Source organism: Phalaenopsis equestris, unplaced genomic scaffold, assembly GCF_001263595.1.
Source record: "Phalaenopsis equestris unplaced genomic scaffold, ASM126359v1 Scaffold000421, whole genome shotgun sequence".
In the NCBI taxonomy this organism is placed as follows: Eukaryota; Viridiplantae; Streptophyta; class Magnoliopsida; order Asparagales; family Orchidaceae; genus Phalaenopsis; species Phalaenopsis equestris.
In genome coordinates this window covers 1179214-1198763 of record NW_018164862.1, presented here as the reverse complement: position 1 = coordinate 1198763, position 19550 = coordinate 1179214, and the positions used below count along the sequence as shown (strand labels likewise).

The window sequence follows — 19550 nt, the reverse complement described above, 5'->3', positions numbered from 1 at the left end:
CACTCTACTCTTAGTTGCAAGGGCTAAGGACCAACATGTAAAGGGCCCGAAAATGAGTTCCCATAGGATCAGACGGCTTTAGGTAAACCCTTCGTGACTGAAGCACTCACAGAAACCACAATTTGACACATTTTTGGCCCGACCGTCGGCGAACTCACCCAGACGACTCCGGATGACGAAACAGACCGCGCCGGCGCGTCCGGAACGTTGACTTTAGTTAAAAATGACACCTATATTGCTATGATTCCGTGTGCGAGCAATTAACATGAAAATTGATGCACTTTTTTTTTAATTAGCGATGTGCGGGCCTAGGCTCAACCTAGGTTTAACTCGGATTCGATTCAGGCTAGACTCGGGCTGAACAATTTCAAATTTTAAATTTTAAATGAATCATTTAATCCCGCCTTAATGAAATTTAATTAGGAGCTGTTATAGGCCAAATAATCTCCTCCGGTAATGGAAATTCATCAATTACCCGCCCATTGTCGTATAACGGTCATTGTGGACTGGAATTTCGATACACAAAATTGCTCGCCTCTCCTCCACCGGGAGCAGATCATTCGGGCCCCCTCTTCTACTCGTGCTCGAGTCTCTGCTCGTTTGCTCCCCTTAATGAAATTGAATCATTTAATCTTCTTCCTGCTCGAAGCCCTGCTCTTCATGCTTGAAGCACTCCACCGCAACTCTCTCGCCTGTCTCTTTCTTCCTCGCGCTCGGGATTCCTCGACCTCCCTCTTCCTCGCGATCGAAGCTGCTCCTCTCAGCACAAAAGCCCCCTCGCCTCACCCCCACTCTCGAGAGATCCCAATCGACTCCTTCCTCCTCTGCACTGAAGCACTCGTCTGCTTTGCTTCTCCCATTCAGCTCTCCTCTCCTCTGCACCGAGACCCTCGCTCGCTCGCCTACCTTCTTCCCGTCGGTTCTCCTGCTTCGCCCCCTCCTGGCCGAACAACGCTAGCAGCTCGTGTCTCCCTCTCAGCACCGAAACAATTTCCTTCGCCTCCTCCCCTCTGCACCAAAACCCTCGTCTGCTCCTCCTCGCCAGCAACAGCGCCCAACTACCTCCCCCTCCCTCACGATCGGATTTGATTCACCTCGCCCTCTCGAGGCTCTTCTGCCAGCCCTCTCACGCTCGCCCAAAACCTTCGCCTTAACCGCATTTGCCTACTTCGCCTTTCACCTCTACCGCTCACCTTATGAAAATCTTCGAACAATCTTCATAAGTGTGCCTTCACTTAAGTTGAATCTTAGATGTAGCCAGACAAGTTTTACTTGTGCTTGCTATTCATCACGGAATGTGATCTTTCACCACACAATTGGAGACTGGGATTGCTTTTGCTGGCGCATATCAGATTGTAATGCTTCTTCGATATTGCATTATATCAGCATGAAACATCCTAGAGGGCCTGTGCATCTTACTTGCAATTGATGTTTGGGCAATATTTTGAAGCAGTTTTTTACACTGTTTGGGAGTGTTTAAAGGACTGTTTTAGGCACTATCAATTGCTAATTTTGAGCAGTGTTTTGGGGCATTTTGATGGGCTGATTTGAAGCGATCTTTGCATTGTTTTTAGGCGAATTTAAGGGTTGTTTTGGGGAGGTTTATGGGCCTGTTTAGCGGCTTGTGGGCTGCACTTTTTGGGCCCGTTTGATGGCTTGAGGGCTGTAGTTTTTGGTTCCGTTGTGGCTTTTGGGCTGCACTTTTTAGTTTCATTTTATGGCTTTTGAGCTATGCTTTTCAAGTCTATTTGGTGGCTTTTGGGCTTCATTTTTTTTAATGTTGAATTGGAGGACTTTCAGGTCGAGCAAAACACTGTCTTGGACTGCCTTGGAACAACTTGAGCACTCTTCTCGAGAGTTTATTTAATTACGGTTGTTGAAAGAATTGAAGCACTTTTAGGACCGATTCACTTTCTGCTTCCCCCCCTTTTGGTTTGCTAGTTTTGGGGGTGGATCGACCTGTTTTTTTTTTCTTTTGTTGCTTCTTTCTCAATAGTTAAGTCAAAAAATGAGAATTTTTTATTTAATTACTTGGGAGACACTTAGAAATATTTGAGAATTAGTTAAAAAACATTTAATTGAGGGTAGAACACCTTAAATCACTTTAAGCACAAGTTAAAGTGTAGACTTCTTAGATTTTAGGAGCACACCTGAGGTGAGAGTCTATCTACCCAATTCTCAGTGTAGACTTCCTAGATTTTAGGAACACACTCTAGGTGAGAGTCCATCTACCTAATTCTCAGTGCAGGCTTCCTGGATTTTAGAAGCACACCATAGGTGAGAGTTCATCTACCTAATTTTCAGTGTAGTCTTTCTAGATTTAGGAGCACGCCCTAGGTGAGCGTTCATCTACCTAATTTTCGAATGAATAATAAACTAGGCACTTGACCCTGATTCACAAACTGATTAAGACACTAGACATGAGAATGCACAAAGACGTAGTTCATGCTTCATTAATTAAATCAATAGTGAAATAACCTACAGTGAAACCCAATGCACTGGAATTTGAGCTTGAATATTACACTCAAACACTCCTGGCAATTGGAGACATTTGTTAATGCCACATATGAATCTCTGGACTATAATAAGTCTAGGGTCTAGGTGGCGAAGGCGATGATGACATTGTTTATGTGTGCTTAAACGAGGGGTACAAAGTGAGATTATTAGAATAGTATCTCCTACCTCAATGACTTTTAATAAGGGAGAGGAAAAGACCGATGATACTATTCGCCGATTCTTGGTGGGATTGGTTTCTTTGACACTCTTAGGTTGTTAGTAATTTTAGTACGATTAGAGTGACTAGCCTGTGGACTACACGATTTTATTATTTACAAAAATAAAACAAAAATATCTTTTGCATATTAAAAAGAACTCTGCATAAAATAAACTTAAATAATAACTTTTGCATGAAAATCAAATAATTTTTCTATGAAAATTTATAAAGGTCCACCGGTAGTCACTTGGATTGAGGTTAAGGACTGCCTTCCGTAGATTGTCGGGTTGATAACTTTTACACAAGGTTGAGAAACACACAGTACAGCTCTGAGCCCCCACATTTACTGATGTCTTACACGTAGTCTTGGTCTTCCATATGTTACCACAGATTTTTCTTTGCCTGTTCATATTTTGCAAAGACTCGTTCTTCTGACTTTCATGCTGGGTTTTCTCGCTTTGCTTATTTTTCTTGCAAGTTTATTTAAATATGTTCTAAATCATACTATGCTAGCAATGCTAAGCACACAATAGTAGCAGATGCACAGGTACACTTTTACAGTTTATTTATAGCATTTTAATTTACTGTTTATTTTTCAAGTATCTTTTATTTACCTGCAACTTGCTTATTCTGCATGCAAAATCAGAACTAAAACCGAAACCAAAATAAAAACAAAAACAAAACCAAACTTTGACACCAAAACTATGAAACATAAACCACCAATCTCAAGCACTTAAAACCCTGGAGTCATCGCTATGACAGGAAGTTCGGAGCTAAATTCGTGGGCAGCACGATGATGAGCTTGGATCGAGCAACAAGAGGGGATCGAGCAACAAGAGGATCTTCCTTAGTCTAAATAACAACTCATAGGACTTCGAGGTAGCTCGCCCAGCGCGACGTAAATCCTCACACGCTCTTGCGACGTAAATCCTCACACGCATCCTCACACGCTCTTTAGGCTCTTGTACAACCATGTTGTGCAGCGTAAGTCCTAACTCGCCTAGGTTCTGAGGTTGTCAGGTGGTACGACGTAAACCCTGTTATCTTTGCGGGCTATTTGCATAATCATTTGCATAATCGGATATGGGCTATTTGCATAATCGGATATAATGCAAATGTAAGTCCCAAATAATAAAATTGGCAGGATTAAACACCTAAATAAAAATTCAGTCAAAATTCAGTCACACATTAAGATAGTTTGGGAAGTCACTGAGGTTTCTCCTTAGGATCTGTGACATCCCTTACCTTTTCCTTCTTTTGGACCCCTGAAAATAATTGTTCATATTTGAGCTACTCCCACTTGCTTCTCCACATCCTACCATGAAGACCTAAACTCTGAATTCTTGAAGACTAATACCTCTGATCATTATCAAAAGTTTTCTCAAGTGACTCCCGTCATTTGTGATGTAATTAACTATAAGGGCTTACCTCTATAGGGAACTTGAAACCAGAGGAAATATAAGACCTGTCTAATCCTTATATTAGATAGGGGAACTTATCAGCCAACATATTTGTCGGTCACACCGGTCACACATAAAATGTTCGCAGACCAAACAGATGTCACAAATCTCTTAGTTTGTAGGATTTGGTCTATTGTCGAGGTATACACTTATCTTTCGGGAAGGTGTAGTGCTTGCGTTATCGGGCACAATTATGTAAATTATTGGACGAATGTGATCCATTTGGTCTCATTTTTCAAAAGGTCTCATTTTTCAAAAATAACATACTAATTTCAAAACCCAAACTATATACCTTTTATATTTAAATTAAATTTCAAATTTATTTTCAATATTTTCATAATAAAAAAGTTGACCGACTGCTGCACGAAGGCCGGCTCGATGATCTCATCGCTTGCTTCGACCTACTTAGTTCCGAAATACTTCAACATAGGGCGGCTCGACGACCTCAATATGTTGCTTCGACGTAGGGTGAATCGATGTAGAGCTTCGTTGGAGACTGAGGACCGCTTGAGAATGTTGGAGAGGTGCCAAGGACTGCTAGAGAATGTTGCGGCTTCGATTTTGAGTTGCCACTTTACCTTCTACTTCGACCTAGGGGTAAGACAAGCACCCTTTTAAGTTCCCGTGTCCTACTTCCTCGCTCGATGCTGCGTCAAGCCATGTCTTCCGCAGTGTCGAATGCTAGCGAGTCTCCGATAAGTTTTCAGGTGTGTCAGATTTATATCCACCTATGTTGAAAATGTGTTTGTGTTCGACACGTGTCAAACATGGGTACGACTGTTTTGTGGTGTTGGTGCTTCCCAGCCTAAAACCTATGTCTGACTCAAACATATTACTGGAAACATGCTTTTGGTGGATTTTTAGTTGACTTTTTTAGGGAAATTTTGTTGGTAGTTTTTGTTAGATTTTTCGAAGAAAATTACGATCACTTCAAGGGAATTTTTTGGTAAAAAATTCACTTTAAATCCTTTTTTTTGGAACTTTATTTATCAAACATAAGATTGAAAACATAACCAAAATTTAAAACTCAATCTTACGGCCTAAGCCCTATAAACTTTACAACACAAATGAAAAGAAATAGTACAATCTTATGCCATAAAAATAAAAAGCACTAACACTAACAAGGGAGTTAGCAACGGAACGGAAAAAAAAAAACAACAAATAAAAAGAACAATCACTTTATAAGCATAACTTTGAAGTGAAACAAGAAGAGAAGTGATTACGATGAACTTGGAAGCTGTGCAGAGGAGTAATAGCCATTAATTTGCAAATATGCAATAACAATAAAATACAGTAAAATTATGTAAGTGTTTTAATCCTAAGAAGAAATATGTTAGGAGAGTGAAGATTTACCATGAGAATCAAGGAAGTACGTCATTGCAACGATAGACGGCCAGGGCTCCAATAAACACTAAATTACGAGAAAATGATGGGAGGATGTAGTGCTAGGGAATTTATTCAACTTTTTTGGCGAATTTTAACTTATTTTTATTTTCCAGCAATGAGAACAGTTTTGTCTAATTTCCACTAGAAATGTATTTCATTAGATTTTTTAATCGGTTTAGAAGTAAATTGAATTTCTATGAGAAACCAACTGAAAATTCCGACAAAAAAATTTGTTGATAAGCATGCTCAGACGATGCTACTAGTGCGAACAAATGAGCATGTAAGGGGCATATAAGAAACTCTCTGGCGAGAGAGCAATAGGTTGCGAGTACCACGAAGAAGCAACTAGCTCCACCCGGTGGGAATGAAGAACCAATTGATAGCATCTTAATGAAGATCATAACTAGTGAGAATTAGTGAATTTATGTGCCTTTTTATTTTGTTACATGCACAGCATGACGATGCAAAGCAGCACAACAAGACCATTTTGTGGTGAGCTCGTGATCATGGCATGGCATGCATCAAGTCTGTATATTTTCTCTTCGCTCCTAAAAGGCGCTTTTAATGACACTTATTTTTCATCTGAAACCTAATGGTGGCTGTTCCTTGTCAATATTGACTATATATAACATCCAATTATTTTTATTTTCTTTTTTTTTATTTGACAGTTTTTTTTTTTTTTTTGAGTCTCTTGCATATTTGAGATAATATAGATATCTGTTTTGCTCAATTACAACATCATATGCTATGAAGGATGTTTGAGGTTTTAGGGTATTTAATGCAATTATACCATGAAAAATAGTGCTTGAATAACAGAAAAATAGTTGAGGCTTATTCAATAAATTTTCTAGGTGAGATGCATACAATTTATGCAACAAAGTCCAAGCAATATTTGTGGGGTAGCAAACTATCTAACATAAATAATTAATTACTATTTAAGATGATGAATGGATAGAAAATCTTCCAGAAAAAAATTGATCTTCAAATGAAATCAAAACAAGAAAGAAAAATCATGTAAATTACAATTATTAAATATCATGCATATAAATGAAGGCAAATGTGTAGCAAATCTAAATAGATTAATGGCACCATAAATGAATCGCAAATTATGGAAATAAGAGATTAGTGAGGAAAAGATTAGATTAGGCTTCTTACTATCTTACCTAAATGCTTCAAGTTTCACCCTTGATCAAGGAATAAAATCGCTGAAGGATGAAGAAAACATAAATTTCTTAAAATGGAAATTTTTATTCAAGCCAAATTTATTTTGACATGTCCTAGAACACCCTTGTTTCTAGATACTTGCACAGGTAATATATATAAGAAGTATTTATATAAATCTATCTAAACCATTAGCTGGTGTAGCCCTGTAAAGAACCAATCTTGGTTCTGCTCCAATTTTGAAATCAAATCAAATTGCTGACGCTAGTCTTGTATAGGTTGTTACAGTTTTAAGAGAAGCTGAATAATAGCTACAGTCCCAAATATATTTGGTAGAATAGGGCACAAATAATTAGAAGCCGCTGATATGTTATTTTTTGAAAAAAGACTTGCAGGATAATATTCCTGCGTTAAGAAGTTGCAGGTAAACAACTTATTACTTTAGGCATGTGTTTCATCTTAGGCATTTATGTAAATTAATGAAACATAATTAATGAAAACTAATTACAAACTGTAGCTAACTTAATTGACTTGAAATTCCAAAAATTATCACAATGCAAACAACTTGTTATCTTCATCTTTAAGTTTTCTTTGTTCATATTAATTGGTTGTATATCTTCTTTTAAACTTGATGATAACAGGATGTCGATATTGAAGAGATGGTTGATGTCATAATATCTGAGTGGATGGGCTATTTGCTTCTCTATGAGGTGCATTTGCACTCTAGTTTTATTGTTTCTTAATTTTTTAAATATTTTATAACTTTTAATATTTCTCTTAGATTAAATGGTTGCATTAAATGACAGTTTGAGGAATAAGTTATTCTTTAACTCATTCCTTAAGTGCTTTTTATAAATCTTGATTTATAGGGGTTTTTTTTTCTTTTGTAGACAATGCTACCAAGCGTGATCTTTGCCCGGGATAAATGGCTAAAGCCAGGTGGGCTCATTATGCCATCTCATGCCACGGTAAAATTTTATGATAGCATCAATTTCGTGGTATTTACTTCCTTGTTGCAGCTAAAAGCTTAGGATTTGATTTTTTTATTTTTATTCTTTGCATATATCATCTGATCTATCTAAGAAAAAATATTGAAAGCTAGGATACTCATTTTTCCCTGCGAATAAGCACTTGTCATTATGTGCCTACCTGTACCATATGTTGTATGGGATGGTAATAGGGTGTTCAGATAAGTTTTCTAAAAACACCAATGAGGTGTCATTAAAAAACTACATATATACTCTCAGATATAACTCTCGAAGGGAGAAAAGAGACGCTGGCAACAGTCTCGATAGAAATTCAGGCAAAAATTGACCTAAATATGAAAAAACTACATATATACTATTAGGCTATTAAGGAGTGGACCCCACTCCCTACAGGCGGTAAATCCATGTTAAGGAAAGGTCGATCGACTCTCGTGGACAGGTCCAGGCCGCAAAGTCCCGTGGCAATCCACACCTGGTGTGATTCTCCTAGCGCACATCATATTGACAATTAACACTTCTAATTTTTCTAATAGTAAAGCTCTTACAAGATACGATCGGTGGTCTGACAATGGCCTTGGGTATGAGCAATGTGATTCACTTAAATTTCCCTTCAATATCTCTCTGATCCACAACTATATCCCTTGAAATTTCATAGAAGAAAGTGATTCATCATTATATATCCTTTTTAATTGGTATTTTATCATTATTATTTGTCTTATACATATAATATTTGTGGATTATTAATAAGAAAAGTGTGTTTGTATTTATATCCATGCCCCTTACAATGATTTCTTCTACGACTCGCCCTTCTAACACATAGTGTGCGGCATTTTGTCTTTAGTTTGTCCCTAGCACGAGGTCATTGACTCCCTCTAAATTCCTCTATTACACAATTCTCCCGGTTCTCTCAATCGTTAGTGTTGAACACCTCGTAATAGTTATTTTCCCTCATATATCTCTACGCTCTTTAGGTCTAGTCTTTTCATGTTACCCTCTTCATGGCACTTATAACTCGTGTGACTTACTATCCCTGGCTTCACTCTTGAAGCTTTATTTTTCTCCATGCTCATGATCACTTAGTGTTCTCTGTCACACATTGTTCTATCTCTCCTTGTGCAACAAAAACCAATCCTTTTCTAACTTCTCACTTCTTTCCCCCCAATACTTGCTATCGCCTCTCTTCCATGCTTAACTTTGCATGATTAACCATTCTTTCTTCTTGCTTTGCTTTTTATTTCCATGCTCTCTCAACTGCTTATTTTTATTCCTATAATGAGTGCTCAAAACACCTTCTACTTGTAGTTCATGTTTCTCTCCCAAAGTACTAGCACTTGAGCTTGTTCCTCCAAGTTACACAACCCTATGATACTGGACTTAACCCAAACCATCATAGTGGAAGTAAATATTATTACTCAAAACAGATACTGTTACAATCACGACTCAAAAATAGGAAAGAAAATACAACACGACACGACTCTTCGACTAGGGCGAGCCATGACAGCCGATGGATTGCGGTGAGAGGGTTAGGAGAGGTGTGGTTGGTAAGTGGAGTTGTGGTCTAGCAGGAAGGGAGCCTAGAGGGTGGCGGCAACACGGGTGGTTGTAGGATGAAGGCGGCACCTGGTGGGGATGCAAGTAGATTTACGGTAGCAAGAGGAGGATGGGGAAGGGCTGGCGGTGACCTTAGGACAGGAAATGTTACGTTGTATCCGATTGAGCGGCAGGATGTAGTTACGTGAGCTGGCGTTAGCAGCAGGGGTGGAAGAGGTCTGGTGGCAGGGAGATAGGTGGAGGGGAGTGCAAGGAAGATGGAAGCTAGGAGAAAATGGGAAGATGTACACTATCTGGTAGGATCTAAACTTGTTAAGTGCGAATACTATGGCCAGGAGTTCCTTCTCAGTAGTGGTGTAATTCATTTGGGTTTCGTTGAGGTTCCTACTGACATAGTAAATGACTTGGAAAATCTTGTCTCGCCGCTGTCCTAGAATTACTCCTTCAACATAATCACTAGCATCACACATTAGCTCAAAAGGAAAGTGCCAGTTTGGTGCAATCATAATAGGTGCAGTGACTAATTTAGCTTTAAGGGTCTCAAGATAGCTAGACAGGCGCCATCAAAGTCAGAGGACACATCCTTCTTTAATAAGTGGCATAGGGGCTTTGTGATTTTTGGAAAGTCCTAAATGTATCGTTGATAAAATTCAACATGCCCTGGAAAACTATTAACTTCTTTCACAGTGGTAGGCTGTGGAAGCTTTTTAATCACCTCAATCTTGGCAGGGTCAACTTCCATTTCTCTCTAAGAAATCTTGTGGCTTAGGACTATCCCTTCAGTCACCATCAATTGACATGTTCCCGATCTAACACCAAATTTGTTTCCACACACTTTTGCAAAACTTTTGCAAGCTTGCTTAGGTAGGAATAAAACGAAGTGTCAAACACAGAAAAATCATCCATGAAAACCTCAATGCTCCTCTATCATATCAGAAAAGATTGACATCATGCAATTCTAAAAATTGGTTGGCACATTGCATAGTTCTAATGACATCCTCCTAAAGACAAGTTCCATAGGGGCTAGTGAAGGTGGTCTTGTCTTGGTCCTTTGGGGCTATAGGGATTTGGTTGTATCCTGAATATCCATCTAGGAAGCAGTAAAACCGATGTTTTGCTAACCTATCCAACATCTGATCCAAAAATGACAGGTGAAAATTGTCTTTCCTAGTGGCGACATCCAACTTCCTATAATCAATGCAAATCCTTTTCCCGTAACTGTCCTTGTGGGAATCAACTCATTCGTCTCATTTTCAACAATTTTGACCCCCTCTCTTTGTTACACAGTGGATTGGACTGACCCAAGAACCATCTAAGATGGGGTAGATAATGTCTGCATCAAGCCACTTCAAGATTTCTTTCTTCCCTACCTCCTTAAAGATGGGATTCAGTTTGGATAGTGCTAGGGGCTATGGTCCACCCAAATGAGCTTCTAAATGCTCCAGGCGCTATTATGAGCTTATCCTCTTGCTTCACACTCAATTCAACAAATATGATGATAGGTAAGGTCGACGGTTCTCCTAAATAGGTGTACTTCAGGTGAGTGGGCATGGCTTTCAGTTCCATGTCAGGTGCTACCTCTATGGATGGTGCTAGGGTTTTGGTGTGTTAGGTCAAGTCTAAAGGTTCAAAACTCCACCTAAACCTCCTAGAGTTGCCCTCTATTAGCAGAGCAGATTTAACACTAGATTTCTCACTAACATCCCCAAACTCCTCTTGCTTTGTTTGGTTAATTTCCACATATCCACTAAGTCAATCCTAAAGCAATGATTGTCACTTAGACCTTGGGAAAATCTCATAGACTTTGTGATATCAAAAGTTGCTTCTTCATCATTCACCCTCATGGTCAATGTTCCTTGTTGTACATCGGTTATTGCCTATCGGTGGCTAAAAGCGGTCTTCCCAAGATCAGGAGCATCTCCTTGTCTTCCTTCATATCCAAGACTGCAAAATCAACATGGAATATGAAGCTTCATACTTTAACTAACACATCCTCAATGATACCCATGGAAAAGGCTAAGGATCTGTTAGTTAGATGTAAGGTCAAGGTGGTGGGTGTGGCCTCTCCTAATTCAAATCTTTTGAAAATTAATAATGACATCAAGTTAATGATTGCTCTCAAGTCACAAAGGAGCCTCCCAACAAATTTCTTTCCTGTGGCACAAGAAATGGTGAAACTATCAGGTAACTTCTTTTGCAAGGTTGCACTATACTCCTCTGTTAGTGCCACTGTCTCTCCATTCTTTAATTTGTTTTTTCTGGTCAGCCATCCTTCATAAATTTGGCATTACTAGACATTTTTTTCCAAGGTCTCGACAAAAGGGATATTTATGGTTAACTTCTTAAAGACCTCTGAAAACCTTTAAAATTGTTGATCTAGTTTTTGTTTTTACAATGTTTGAGGGAATGAAGGTGGAAGTCTCTCAGGTTTTATTTTTGGGGGATGCAGGTTATTCTAACTCCTTAGCAGGACTTTCTTCCTTCTTTTCAAGATCAGATTCCACATCTATGGTGGCATTCACAACTCTTGGAGTTTCGTCTAACTTTCTCCCATTCGTCAGTTTTATTGCCTGTACCTTCTTCTTTCCTTTTTCTTTGGGGTTTACTTCAGTATTACTAGGGAGTGCTCCTGGGTACCTATGGTTGAAACAGTTCACTAATTGCCTCAATTGTCTCTCAATGTACTTGATTGCTAGCCCATGACTTGGTGCTATCAAATGCAACTATCTCACTAATTTCTCTGATGTGGCTAGCTTTTGGTTTTGGTGTTGGTTAAATCCAGGGATTGGGTTGGCCTTTGTGGTTGGGCAACTTGGTTGTGTGCTCCAACCCCTTTGATTGACTTGGTTAGTCCATTGAAGGTTTGGGTGTTGCTTCCACCCAGAGTTATAGGTATTCGAGTATGGGTTGTTGGGATAGTTATGGTTTCCTATGGCTTTCAGGGCTTCTAAGGCAGAGGTTGTAGGATCTATCAAGAACTCATCACTAAATTCCTCACCCTGGGATGGTCCTTGTATTGCATTCACAATTAGATTATCCAATTTCTTAGATATGGCAGCTACTTGGGTTGCTATGATAGACAAACATTCGATTCATGCACACTGGCTATCTTTTTTGGGTTGCACCTTCTCAGCAGGCCATTGAAAGCTATTGGAGGCCATCTCCTCGGTTAAGTCATAAGCCTCCTCATATGGTTTGGAAATCAGTGATCTTCCTGCAACAACATCTATCAGGAACCTAGGGGAACCTACAAGCTCATTATAGAAGGTTTAGATGATAAGTTGATCGGTAAGGCATGGCGGGGACATTTCCTAAGCAACTCTTTAAACTTCTCTTAGTCCTCGTAGATTGTCTCTCTCAAATTGTGTGATAGATGTGATGTGATTCCTAAGCTTGACAGTCTTAGAAGGAGAGAAGTACTTGACTAAGAATTTCTGAGCTAAGTCGTTCCATGAGGTGATGGATCCTGGGGCTAAAGAGTGTAACCAGACCTTGGCTATATCCTTCGGGGAGAAGGAAATAGCCTTAGGGTCTATTTTGGGCAGCTGTCGCTTATTAAAAAGTAGTTGTGAAGCTGCTGAATAATAATCTGATGCTCAAAAAACTGTGGTGGCTATTACAAATTTTTTTCAAGTTAGACCGCAATGAGAAAGTTGTCACTGCACTTAGCTAGGAATTGTGGGAAAACACAAATTTTAGCGATAACTTTTTGAAAAAGCTGTCAAAACGCATTTTACCCAGACAAACAAAATTGAGGTGCGGTGCTGCACCGCCACTACACCATCGCCCCACACTGACCCTTAGTTTAACTGCGTCATTGGGGACACTGATGTACCTAAATGTGACACACAGTTCTGAGAAGTTTGCTAAGTGCAGATTTGGGTCTTTAGTGCCCCCCTAAAAAAAAACTGTTTTTTGTTGAATCATTTGGATAATGTCAGATCTTAGTTCAATGGTATTGGCTTCTAATGTAGGGTAATTGATACTCATGTGAATCTCCTCATTAGTGGGGTTGGCAAAGTCCCTAAGAGGTATCATGGCTACATCCAAATGGTGTGTCATTTCTACAGGTGTTTCAGGTTTAGTGAGTGCTGCCCTACGGCATCTAAAGTTTTGCTCAATTTTAGGGTCGATAGGTGTTAATTCAGTGCATGACATTAGAGGACAATTGAATGTGAAACTCACACACTAGTGATCCTAAGGATCTAAACACACAAAAGACATTACAATTGACTCCAAGCAACACTCACACAAGAGTTGGTTCAACGCATAATCACAATCAACATACAAAGACTCAAGCAAATGAAATGACAATTAACAACAAATTTTTTTAGCGCATTATTTTCAACACCTGTAAAGGAAAACACAGAACAATACAAGTGCACATAGGAATGATGAGAATGATAGAAAAGAAAATTTTCAAAAAAATGAATGGAAAAATACCTTACCTAGATTTCTAGTTGTTCAACTACAATTCTCCTATGTTTCAAAACATTTTTTAACTCAAATTTCCCCAACACTGTTGTCAAAAACTTGGTGGCCGCAAAATCACCGCGAAGCAGCCGGTCACTTCATGCAAGTATACATGTCAAAGTAATAAGCGGTTTATAAGAGTACCATGTATTGTTCCCACAAGAATATGTGCTAAGAAACATATTTGAAAAAGACGAAGCTGCAGTTTACTTAACTATTCCAGCCTAGTTCGGCGTAATTCATAAATCAGTAAAAAGAAATCCTAAAACTATTAGAGTCGGCTCAAAACAAAGATAGATGAAAACATATATCAAATTGCTCTGGTGTTACTTCAAGATTATTTAGGATCGTATCTCTGTGATTCAGGTGGGGCACCTGGCTTTACTTTTCGTGCAATTTTTCCTACATGATTGTTGGCAACCGAGGATGATAATTTCTTCTCAAGCCTATTCCTAGGTCAAAAGAAGAATTGTAATTCCAAAAATCTAACTTTTCCTTATCTTTATGGCGTCCCCAATAATTTTCAGTTCCCTATTATTGTTTGCAAGATCTGTAATAAAATGTTCCTGTTGTATTCCGATTTTGTGGTTAACCTAATCATTCCACTATGCTTTTACCAAAGTCATAGATCACGATTGATTTTAACACCCTCACCAGTCAGGTTAGGAGTAAACGAAGATCAAAAGGTTAAGCAACAACGTTTAACAATTAAAAGCGCAAACAAACGTATATGAGAAATTAACAACAAAAATCAAGCCAGGAAATCCATCCACAAATCAAAGAGGCACGAAAACTTAGGGTCTGTTTGGCGCAGCTGTTGATTATTAATAATCTGCTGATAAGCAGATTATTCTGATAATCTGATAATCTGCAGATTATCAGAATAATCTGTCTTGCTGTTTGGGGCAGCTTATTCAAGATAGCTTATTGGTGATTAAATGACATTCATGCCCCTTTGTAATAGTTTTGTTTGGGGCAGCTTATTCAGAATAGCTTATTGATAGTACTGGAGCATATGCAGAAACATGAAATCATCACATATCATAAGTAGAAGATGTCATACATTTCTCACACCCTCATGAGTACCAAGAGAACTAAAAAAAGTACAAATACGAGTACAACTACAATCAGAAATATTAAAATGTTTAATTTCAGACTCTGGCTACATCTGTTCTCATCTGCTCTGTCAAAGTCAGAAAACACCGGATTCCCATGACTGCTGGCCGTGTCATATGAGGGACTGTCAGCCCACTGGAAGAACCCACAACGAGCTGAAACACCCTTGGCACAACCGTAGAACTGCCTCCCAAAGCTATGAGACTGACGCGATGTGAGCAACGGAGCCGGTAGACCACAATAACACAAAATACCTCTGTCTATACCTGATATCCTAGCAGTCATGTTTCTATAACTGTGAAAAAAAAAATATTAGTACTTATCCAAATAAAAGTAAATTTAACATTAATGTAGGAACAGAGAAAAGACTTGCTGGATTAGCTATCATATATAGCATCTGCTATAGACTCCCTCAGAGCAGCCATCTCAACTGCACCCTCACCATCCTGAGTTTCATATTCAATCGAGTCCATCTCATTATCAGCTAGAGATCCTGAAGGTTCTAGAGTATCAATAATTTCATCATCATCACTGATATTGAAGTCCGTATCTGAATGAGAGGGGTGACGTCGGATGAAGTTGTGAAGTGCCATGGTGGCCAACACAATATACACTTGTTTAGGAAATGAATAGGATGGCATATCACGTAAAATTACCCATTTCTTCTTCCACACCCCGAAAGTTCTTTCAATAACCCCCCGTAAAGCGGAGTGTCGCTTGTTAAACATTTCTTTTTTGCCACGAATATTGCCACTTGCTCGCTCGAAATCAGGAATATGGTATCTTGTGTCTGGATATGGCTTTAGGTAGCCTCTTAACATCGGATATCCAGCGTCTACCAAATAATACTTTCCTGTTATTAAAGACAGTACCAATTAAAAATAATTAATGTAATTTTCGCGAGGTTTTAAGTAAAATGAACAAACCTGGAAGTGGGTGAGGGAAACATTGTGTTCTATTCCTAGTTGCATAGGAGAAAAGGCGACTATCATGCGCACTTCCTTCCCATCCCGCCATTACAAATGTGAAACACATGTTGAAATCACACACTGCCATAACATTTTGTGTGGTTGTACCACTCCGACCAATATACGCGATCTTCTCGTGACTTGGTAGTCTGACATCTACATGAGGACCTTCACTGTCCTGTAGGGACGAAGACCGACCTCCCTGTGGAAAATTTTTAGTACAAATATAAGTAGAACTAAACTGCAAAAGCCTAACCAAAATGTTTATAGTGTTGGAAAAATGTTCAGCTCCCCAATTCTATAACCATTCTCATTTCATAATTCATAAAATGATCATTTAAGTTTTCTAATGCCCCTGACATTCAAAATTAAGAAATTAATCATTAATGGAAGCTCCAGCACCCTTCTTATTTCATAATCCATAAGTGATGTTCTTCTACTTATATTTATAAAATATATAAATAATGTTAGTTAACACCAACATTATTTCTTCTTTTGAACACATCAGCAAAGGACTAAAGCCACAATGTGTTAAACAAATTCAAAAAATTGCACGAGGGAGAACCAATGAAACAGTAACTTCCAACACAAGCCCACGAAAACCAACACAAATAGAGCTGTTAGCAAATGGCGACCTAAAAAAAATCCATGTATATAGATTCCTTTTTTCAATCTATGTATTGGAAAGTAGGCCATGAGTGGCATGATGATCATAGAATGTGACCATTAGATTCAAAATCTAAAACAGCACAAACAGAAGCTTGCAACACATGTATATAGATTCAAAATCTAAAACAGCACAAACAGAAGCTTGCAACACATGTATATAGATTCAAAATCTAAAACAGCACAAACAGAAGCTTGCAACACATGTATATAGATTCAAAATCTAAAACTGCACAGAGAACCGAGCTTTTCTAAACGAGGAATGAAAATTGTATTAGAGGGAGAAGAAAAAGTATTTTTGTATATTTGGGTTTTAGAAGATCATAAAATCAAACTCGTTTATAAGGCATTAGTAAAGTTGGGAAAACTCTTATATTTGTTAGAACACATCTCAGCTTTCATTAAAGGTTCTTTTTTTATTTTATTTTCCAAATAAAGTGTCAAAACCAGAAGAAAAGGTTGTTTTTGCTCCACCATTCTTGGATATAAACAAGATTTTTTGGAGAATTCTCAGTTCTATTTTCCTTTTTTCAATCTATGTATTGGAAAGTAGGCCATGAGTGGCATGATGATCATAGAATGTGGCCATTAGATTCAAAATCGAAAACAGCACAAACAGAAGCTTGCAACACATGTATATAGATTCAAAATCTAAAACTGCACAGAGAACCGAGCCAACAAATGTACAAAAAAACCTTGCAACAAATGTACAAAAAAACCTTGCAACAAATGTACAAAAACTGTATATTGATTCAAAACAAAAACTGTATATTGATTCAAAATCTATCTATCTATCTATCTATATATATATATATATATATATATATTGTTGTGATATAAGTAGAAGAAAAAATGTTCAAATAAAGCTCTCAGTAAAAATGCTCAAATGAACTCATCCACTTAACACGAACTGCACAATCTTCCCCTCACGCTCACAGTCAATCCACTCACTCATACTTCACACACACACACTTTAAATCCTTCCCCTAACATAACTCCACCCCATATATTATGCTCCATCATGTGTAAATATACATCTTAAACCATCAAATCCAGCCCTATAGGGACCAAAACCGAAATCCAGCCCTGTAGGGACCAAAATCGAGCCAACAAATGTACAAATAACTTTCAGCATTTATTTAGGGAGCCATAAGAGTAGTAAAGCTGTAGAATGAAGTCCCAAATGTTAACTTATATGAAGTCCTAAATTCAGCATTTCATGTAGCAAATAAAAACAGAGAAATGAATTTTCCATATCTTCTCATATGTGCTTCAGCTACCCAATTCTAACTGCCAAATTTGCCTTCGAATATATGCAAATGCCCCTTCAAAATTAAAAGCTCAAAGATATTAAGGTGGAAAAAATTACATAAATACAAAAAGAGCTCCCTGATCGAATGAAAGCTTAACCAAAACCGAAATCCAGCCCTGTAGGGACCAAAACCGAGCCAAACAAATGAACAAATAAGCAATAAGAATAACAAAGCTCAAGAATTTGCAATGATTCATTTATAACGACCATATGAACAGAAATAACTGTGAGAGAGATCGAACACGGCCTCCGGGAAGGAAGGAGACGGATATCGGGTAGGGCAAGAGTGTGAGGTCAAAAAAATTACCTCATATCACGGATCATAGCTTCGGGGGAGCTCGAAACCGAAGGCCAGACAGGAAGGGCGAGGGCAAAGGGGGAGAGACGGGAAGGACAACACGGGAAAAATAACCTAAACGCGAGAAGCATACGCGGAACGGCGCCCCTAACCGGATTACCCTCCCTTAAGGAAATTGCGATAATAAAACGACGCGTTTTAAAAACTTTCATGGCGAACGCTATTTCCAAACGGAAGGGCGGCGTTTTCAAAACGCCACCGCTTTCGATAAGCGCCCTCAAACGGGCCCTTAATTTGACTGCTTGTAGCTTGAGAGAAAATCAAAGAAAATCCCATGGAAATCAAACCTGTAAGAAACATTTTCATTAAAATAGAAACAACTTACAGCCCTTTGGTAATCCTCTCTTACAATCAACAACAATTAACTTCTTTCAAAAACCTCTCTCAGAAAAATAAACCTAAGAAGAACTAAGAGGAAACAACTCTCTGCGGCCTTAGTCTCTCTCTGAGTTCTCTCTCAAAAAGTTCCCAAAATTCTTCAATAATGGTTATTTTATAGCTTGAGTTCAAATTCCTTCAAAAAATCATCAAAATCTCGCACAAAAATTATTTCCAATTGAAGAATATACCTCGACATGACCACGCTCGACAAATAGCGTAATTGCACCCAACTCTCGGGCTGGGCGGCGTGGCTATGCCAAAACTTCAAGAGCGTGGGCTGCGAGTCGCGTGAACAATAATCACGAGGTGACCACACCTGAAAATGTCATGTCTACGCCACACAAATTGCGTGGCTACGACAGACCTAGGTGTGGCTACGCTAGTTCTAGGAGTGGTTACGCCGGGCTGATTTGTTCCAAAAGTCCTTGTTTTGCTCTGATTTGCATTCTAATTTTCCTCTAACCTGCAAAACACATTTTCATTTTTTCAAAAATGTAAAATCATGAATTTAAAGGAAGAAATTGATAGAATTAAAACATAGAAAATGCGAAAAGTTGAAGCTAGTTATTCGAGATTCGAATAGCAGCGACGACGAAAATGGAGCAGTCTCGGAATGGCATGGTCGCGGTGAGTGCGAATAGGGCAAAGAGAGGTCTCGGTGTTGGGGTCGAGTAGAGCAGGACGAGCTACTTTATGGCAAAAGGGGAAGTCGTCGAGGAGAAAGCGATGCCTTTGTTGCTTGGAGGAGGAAGAGGCGACTGGTGAATTATGCATTCATGCGAGAAGGTACCGAAGCCAGTGCGTTTAGAGTTCGATCGAAGGAGTTCTCACACAGAGAAGGAAGTCGTGCCGTCAGTACCTTGCAGAGAAAGAGGAAGAAGGATCGTGCAAGAGCCGAAGCCAAACTCTGGAGCGGAGATCGCGCTGTGCAGAGGGAAGAAGTTTTCTCTCATGGAGTGGGGCTCGGTCGAGGTAAGTTGTAATAGAGATTAAAATAAATTAGTTTATATATATATATA

General features: G+C 38.8%; 1 protein-coding gene across 1 annotated transcript in view; it reads left to right on the top strand.

The window, feature by feature from the left end:
- Positions 1–19550, top strand: part of LOC110027251 (probable protein arginine N-methyltransferase 6) — a 71436-nt gene that overhangs the window by 25843 nt on the left and 26043 nt on the right. The window contains exons 6-7 of the mRNA XM_020728599.1: positions 7362–7430; positions 7611–7688. Of these exons, the coding sequence (XP_020584258.1) occupies positions 7362–7430; positions 7611–7688 (147 nt within the window). The remainder of the gene's footprint in view (positions 1–7361; positions 7431–7610; positions 7689–19550) is intronic.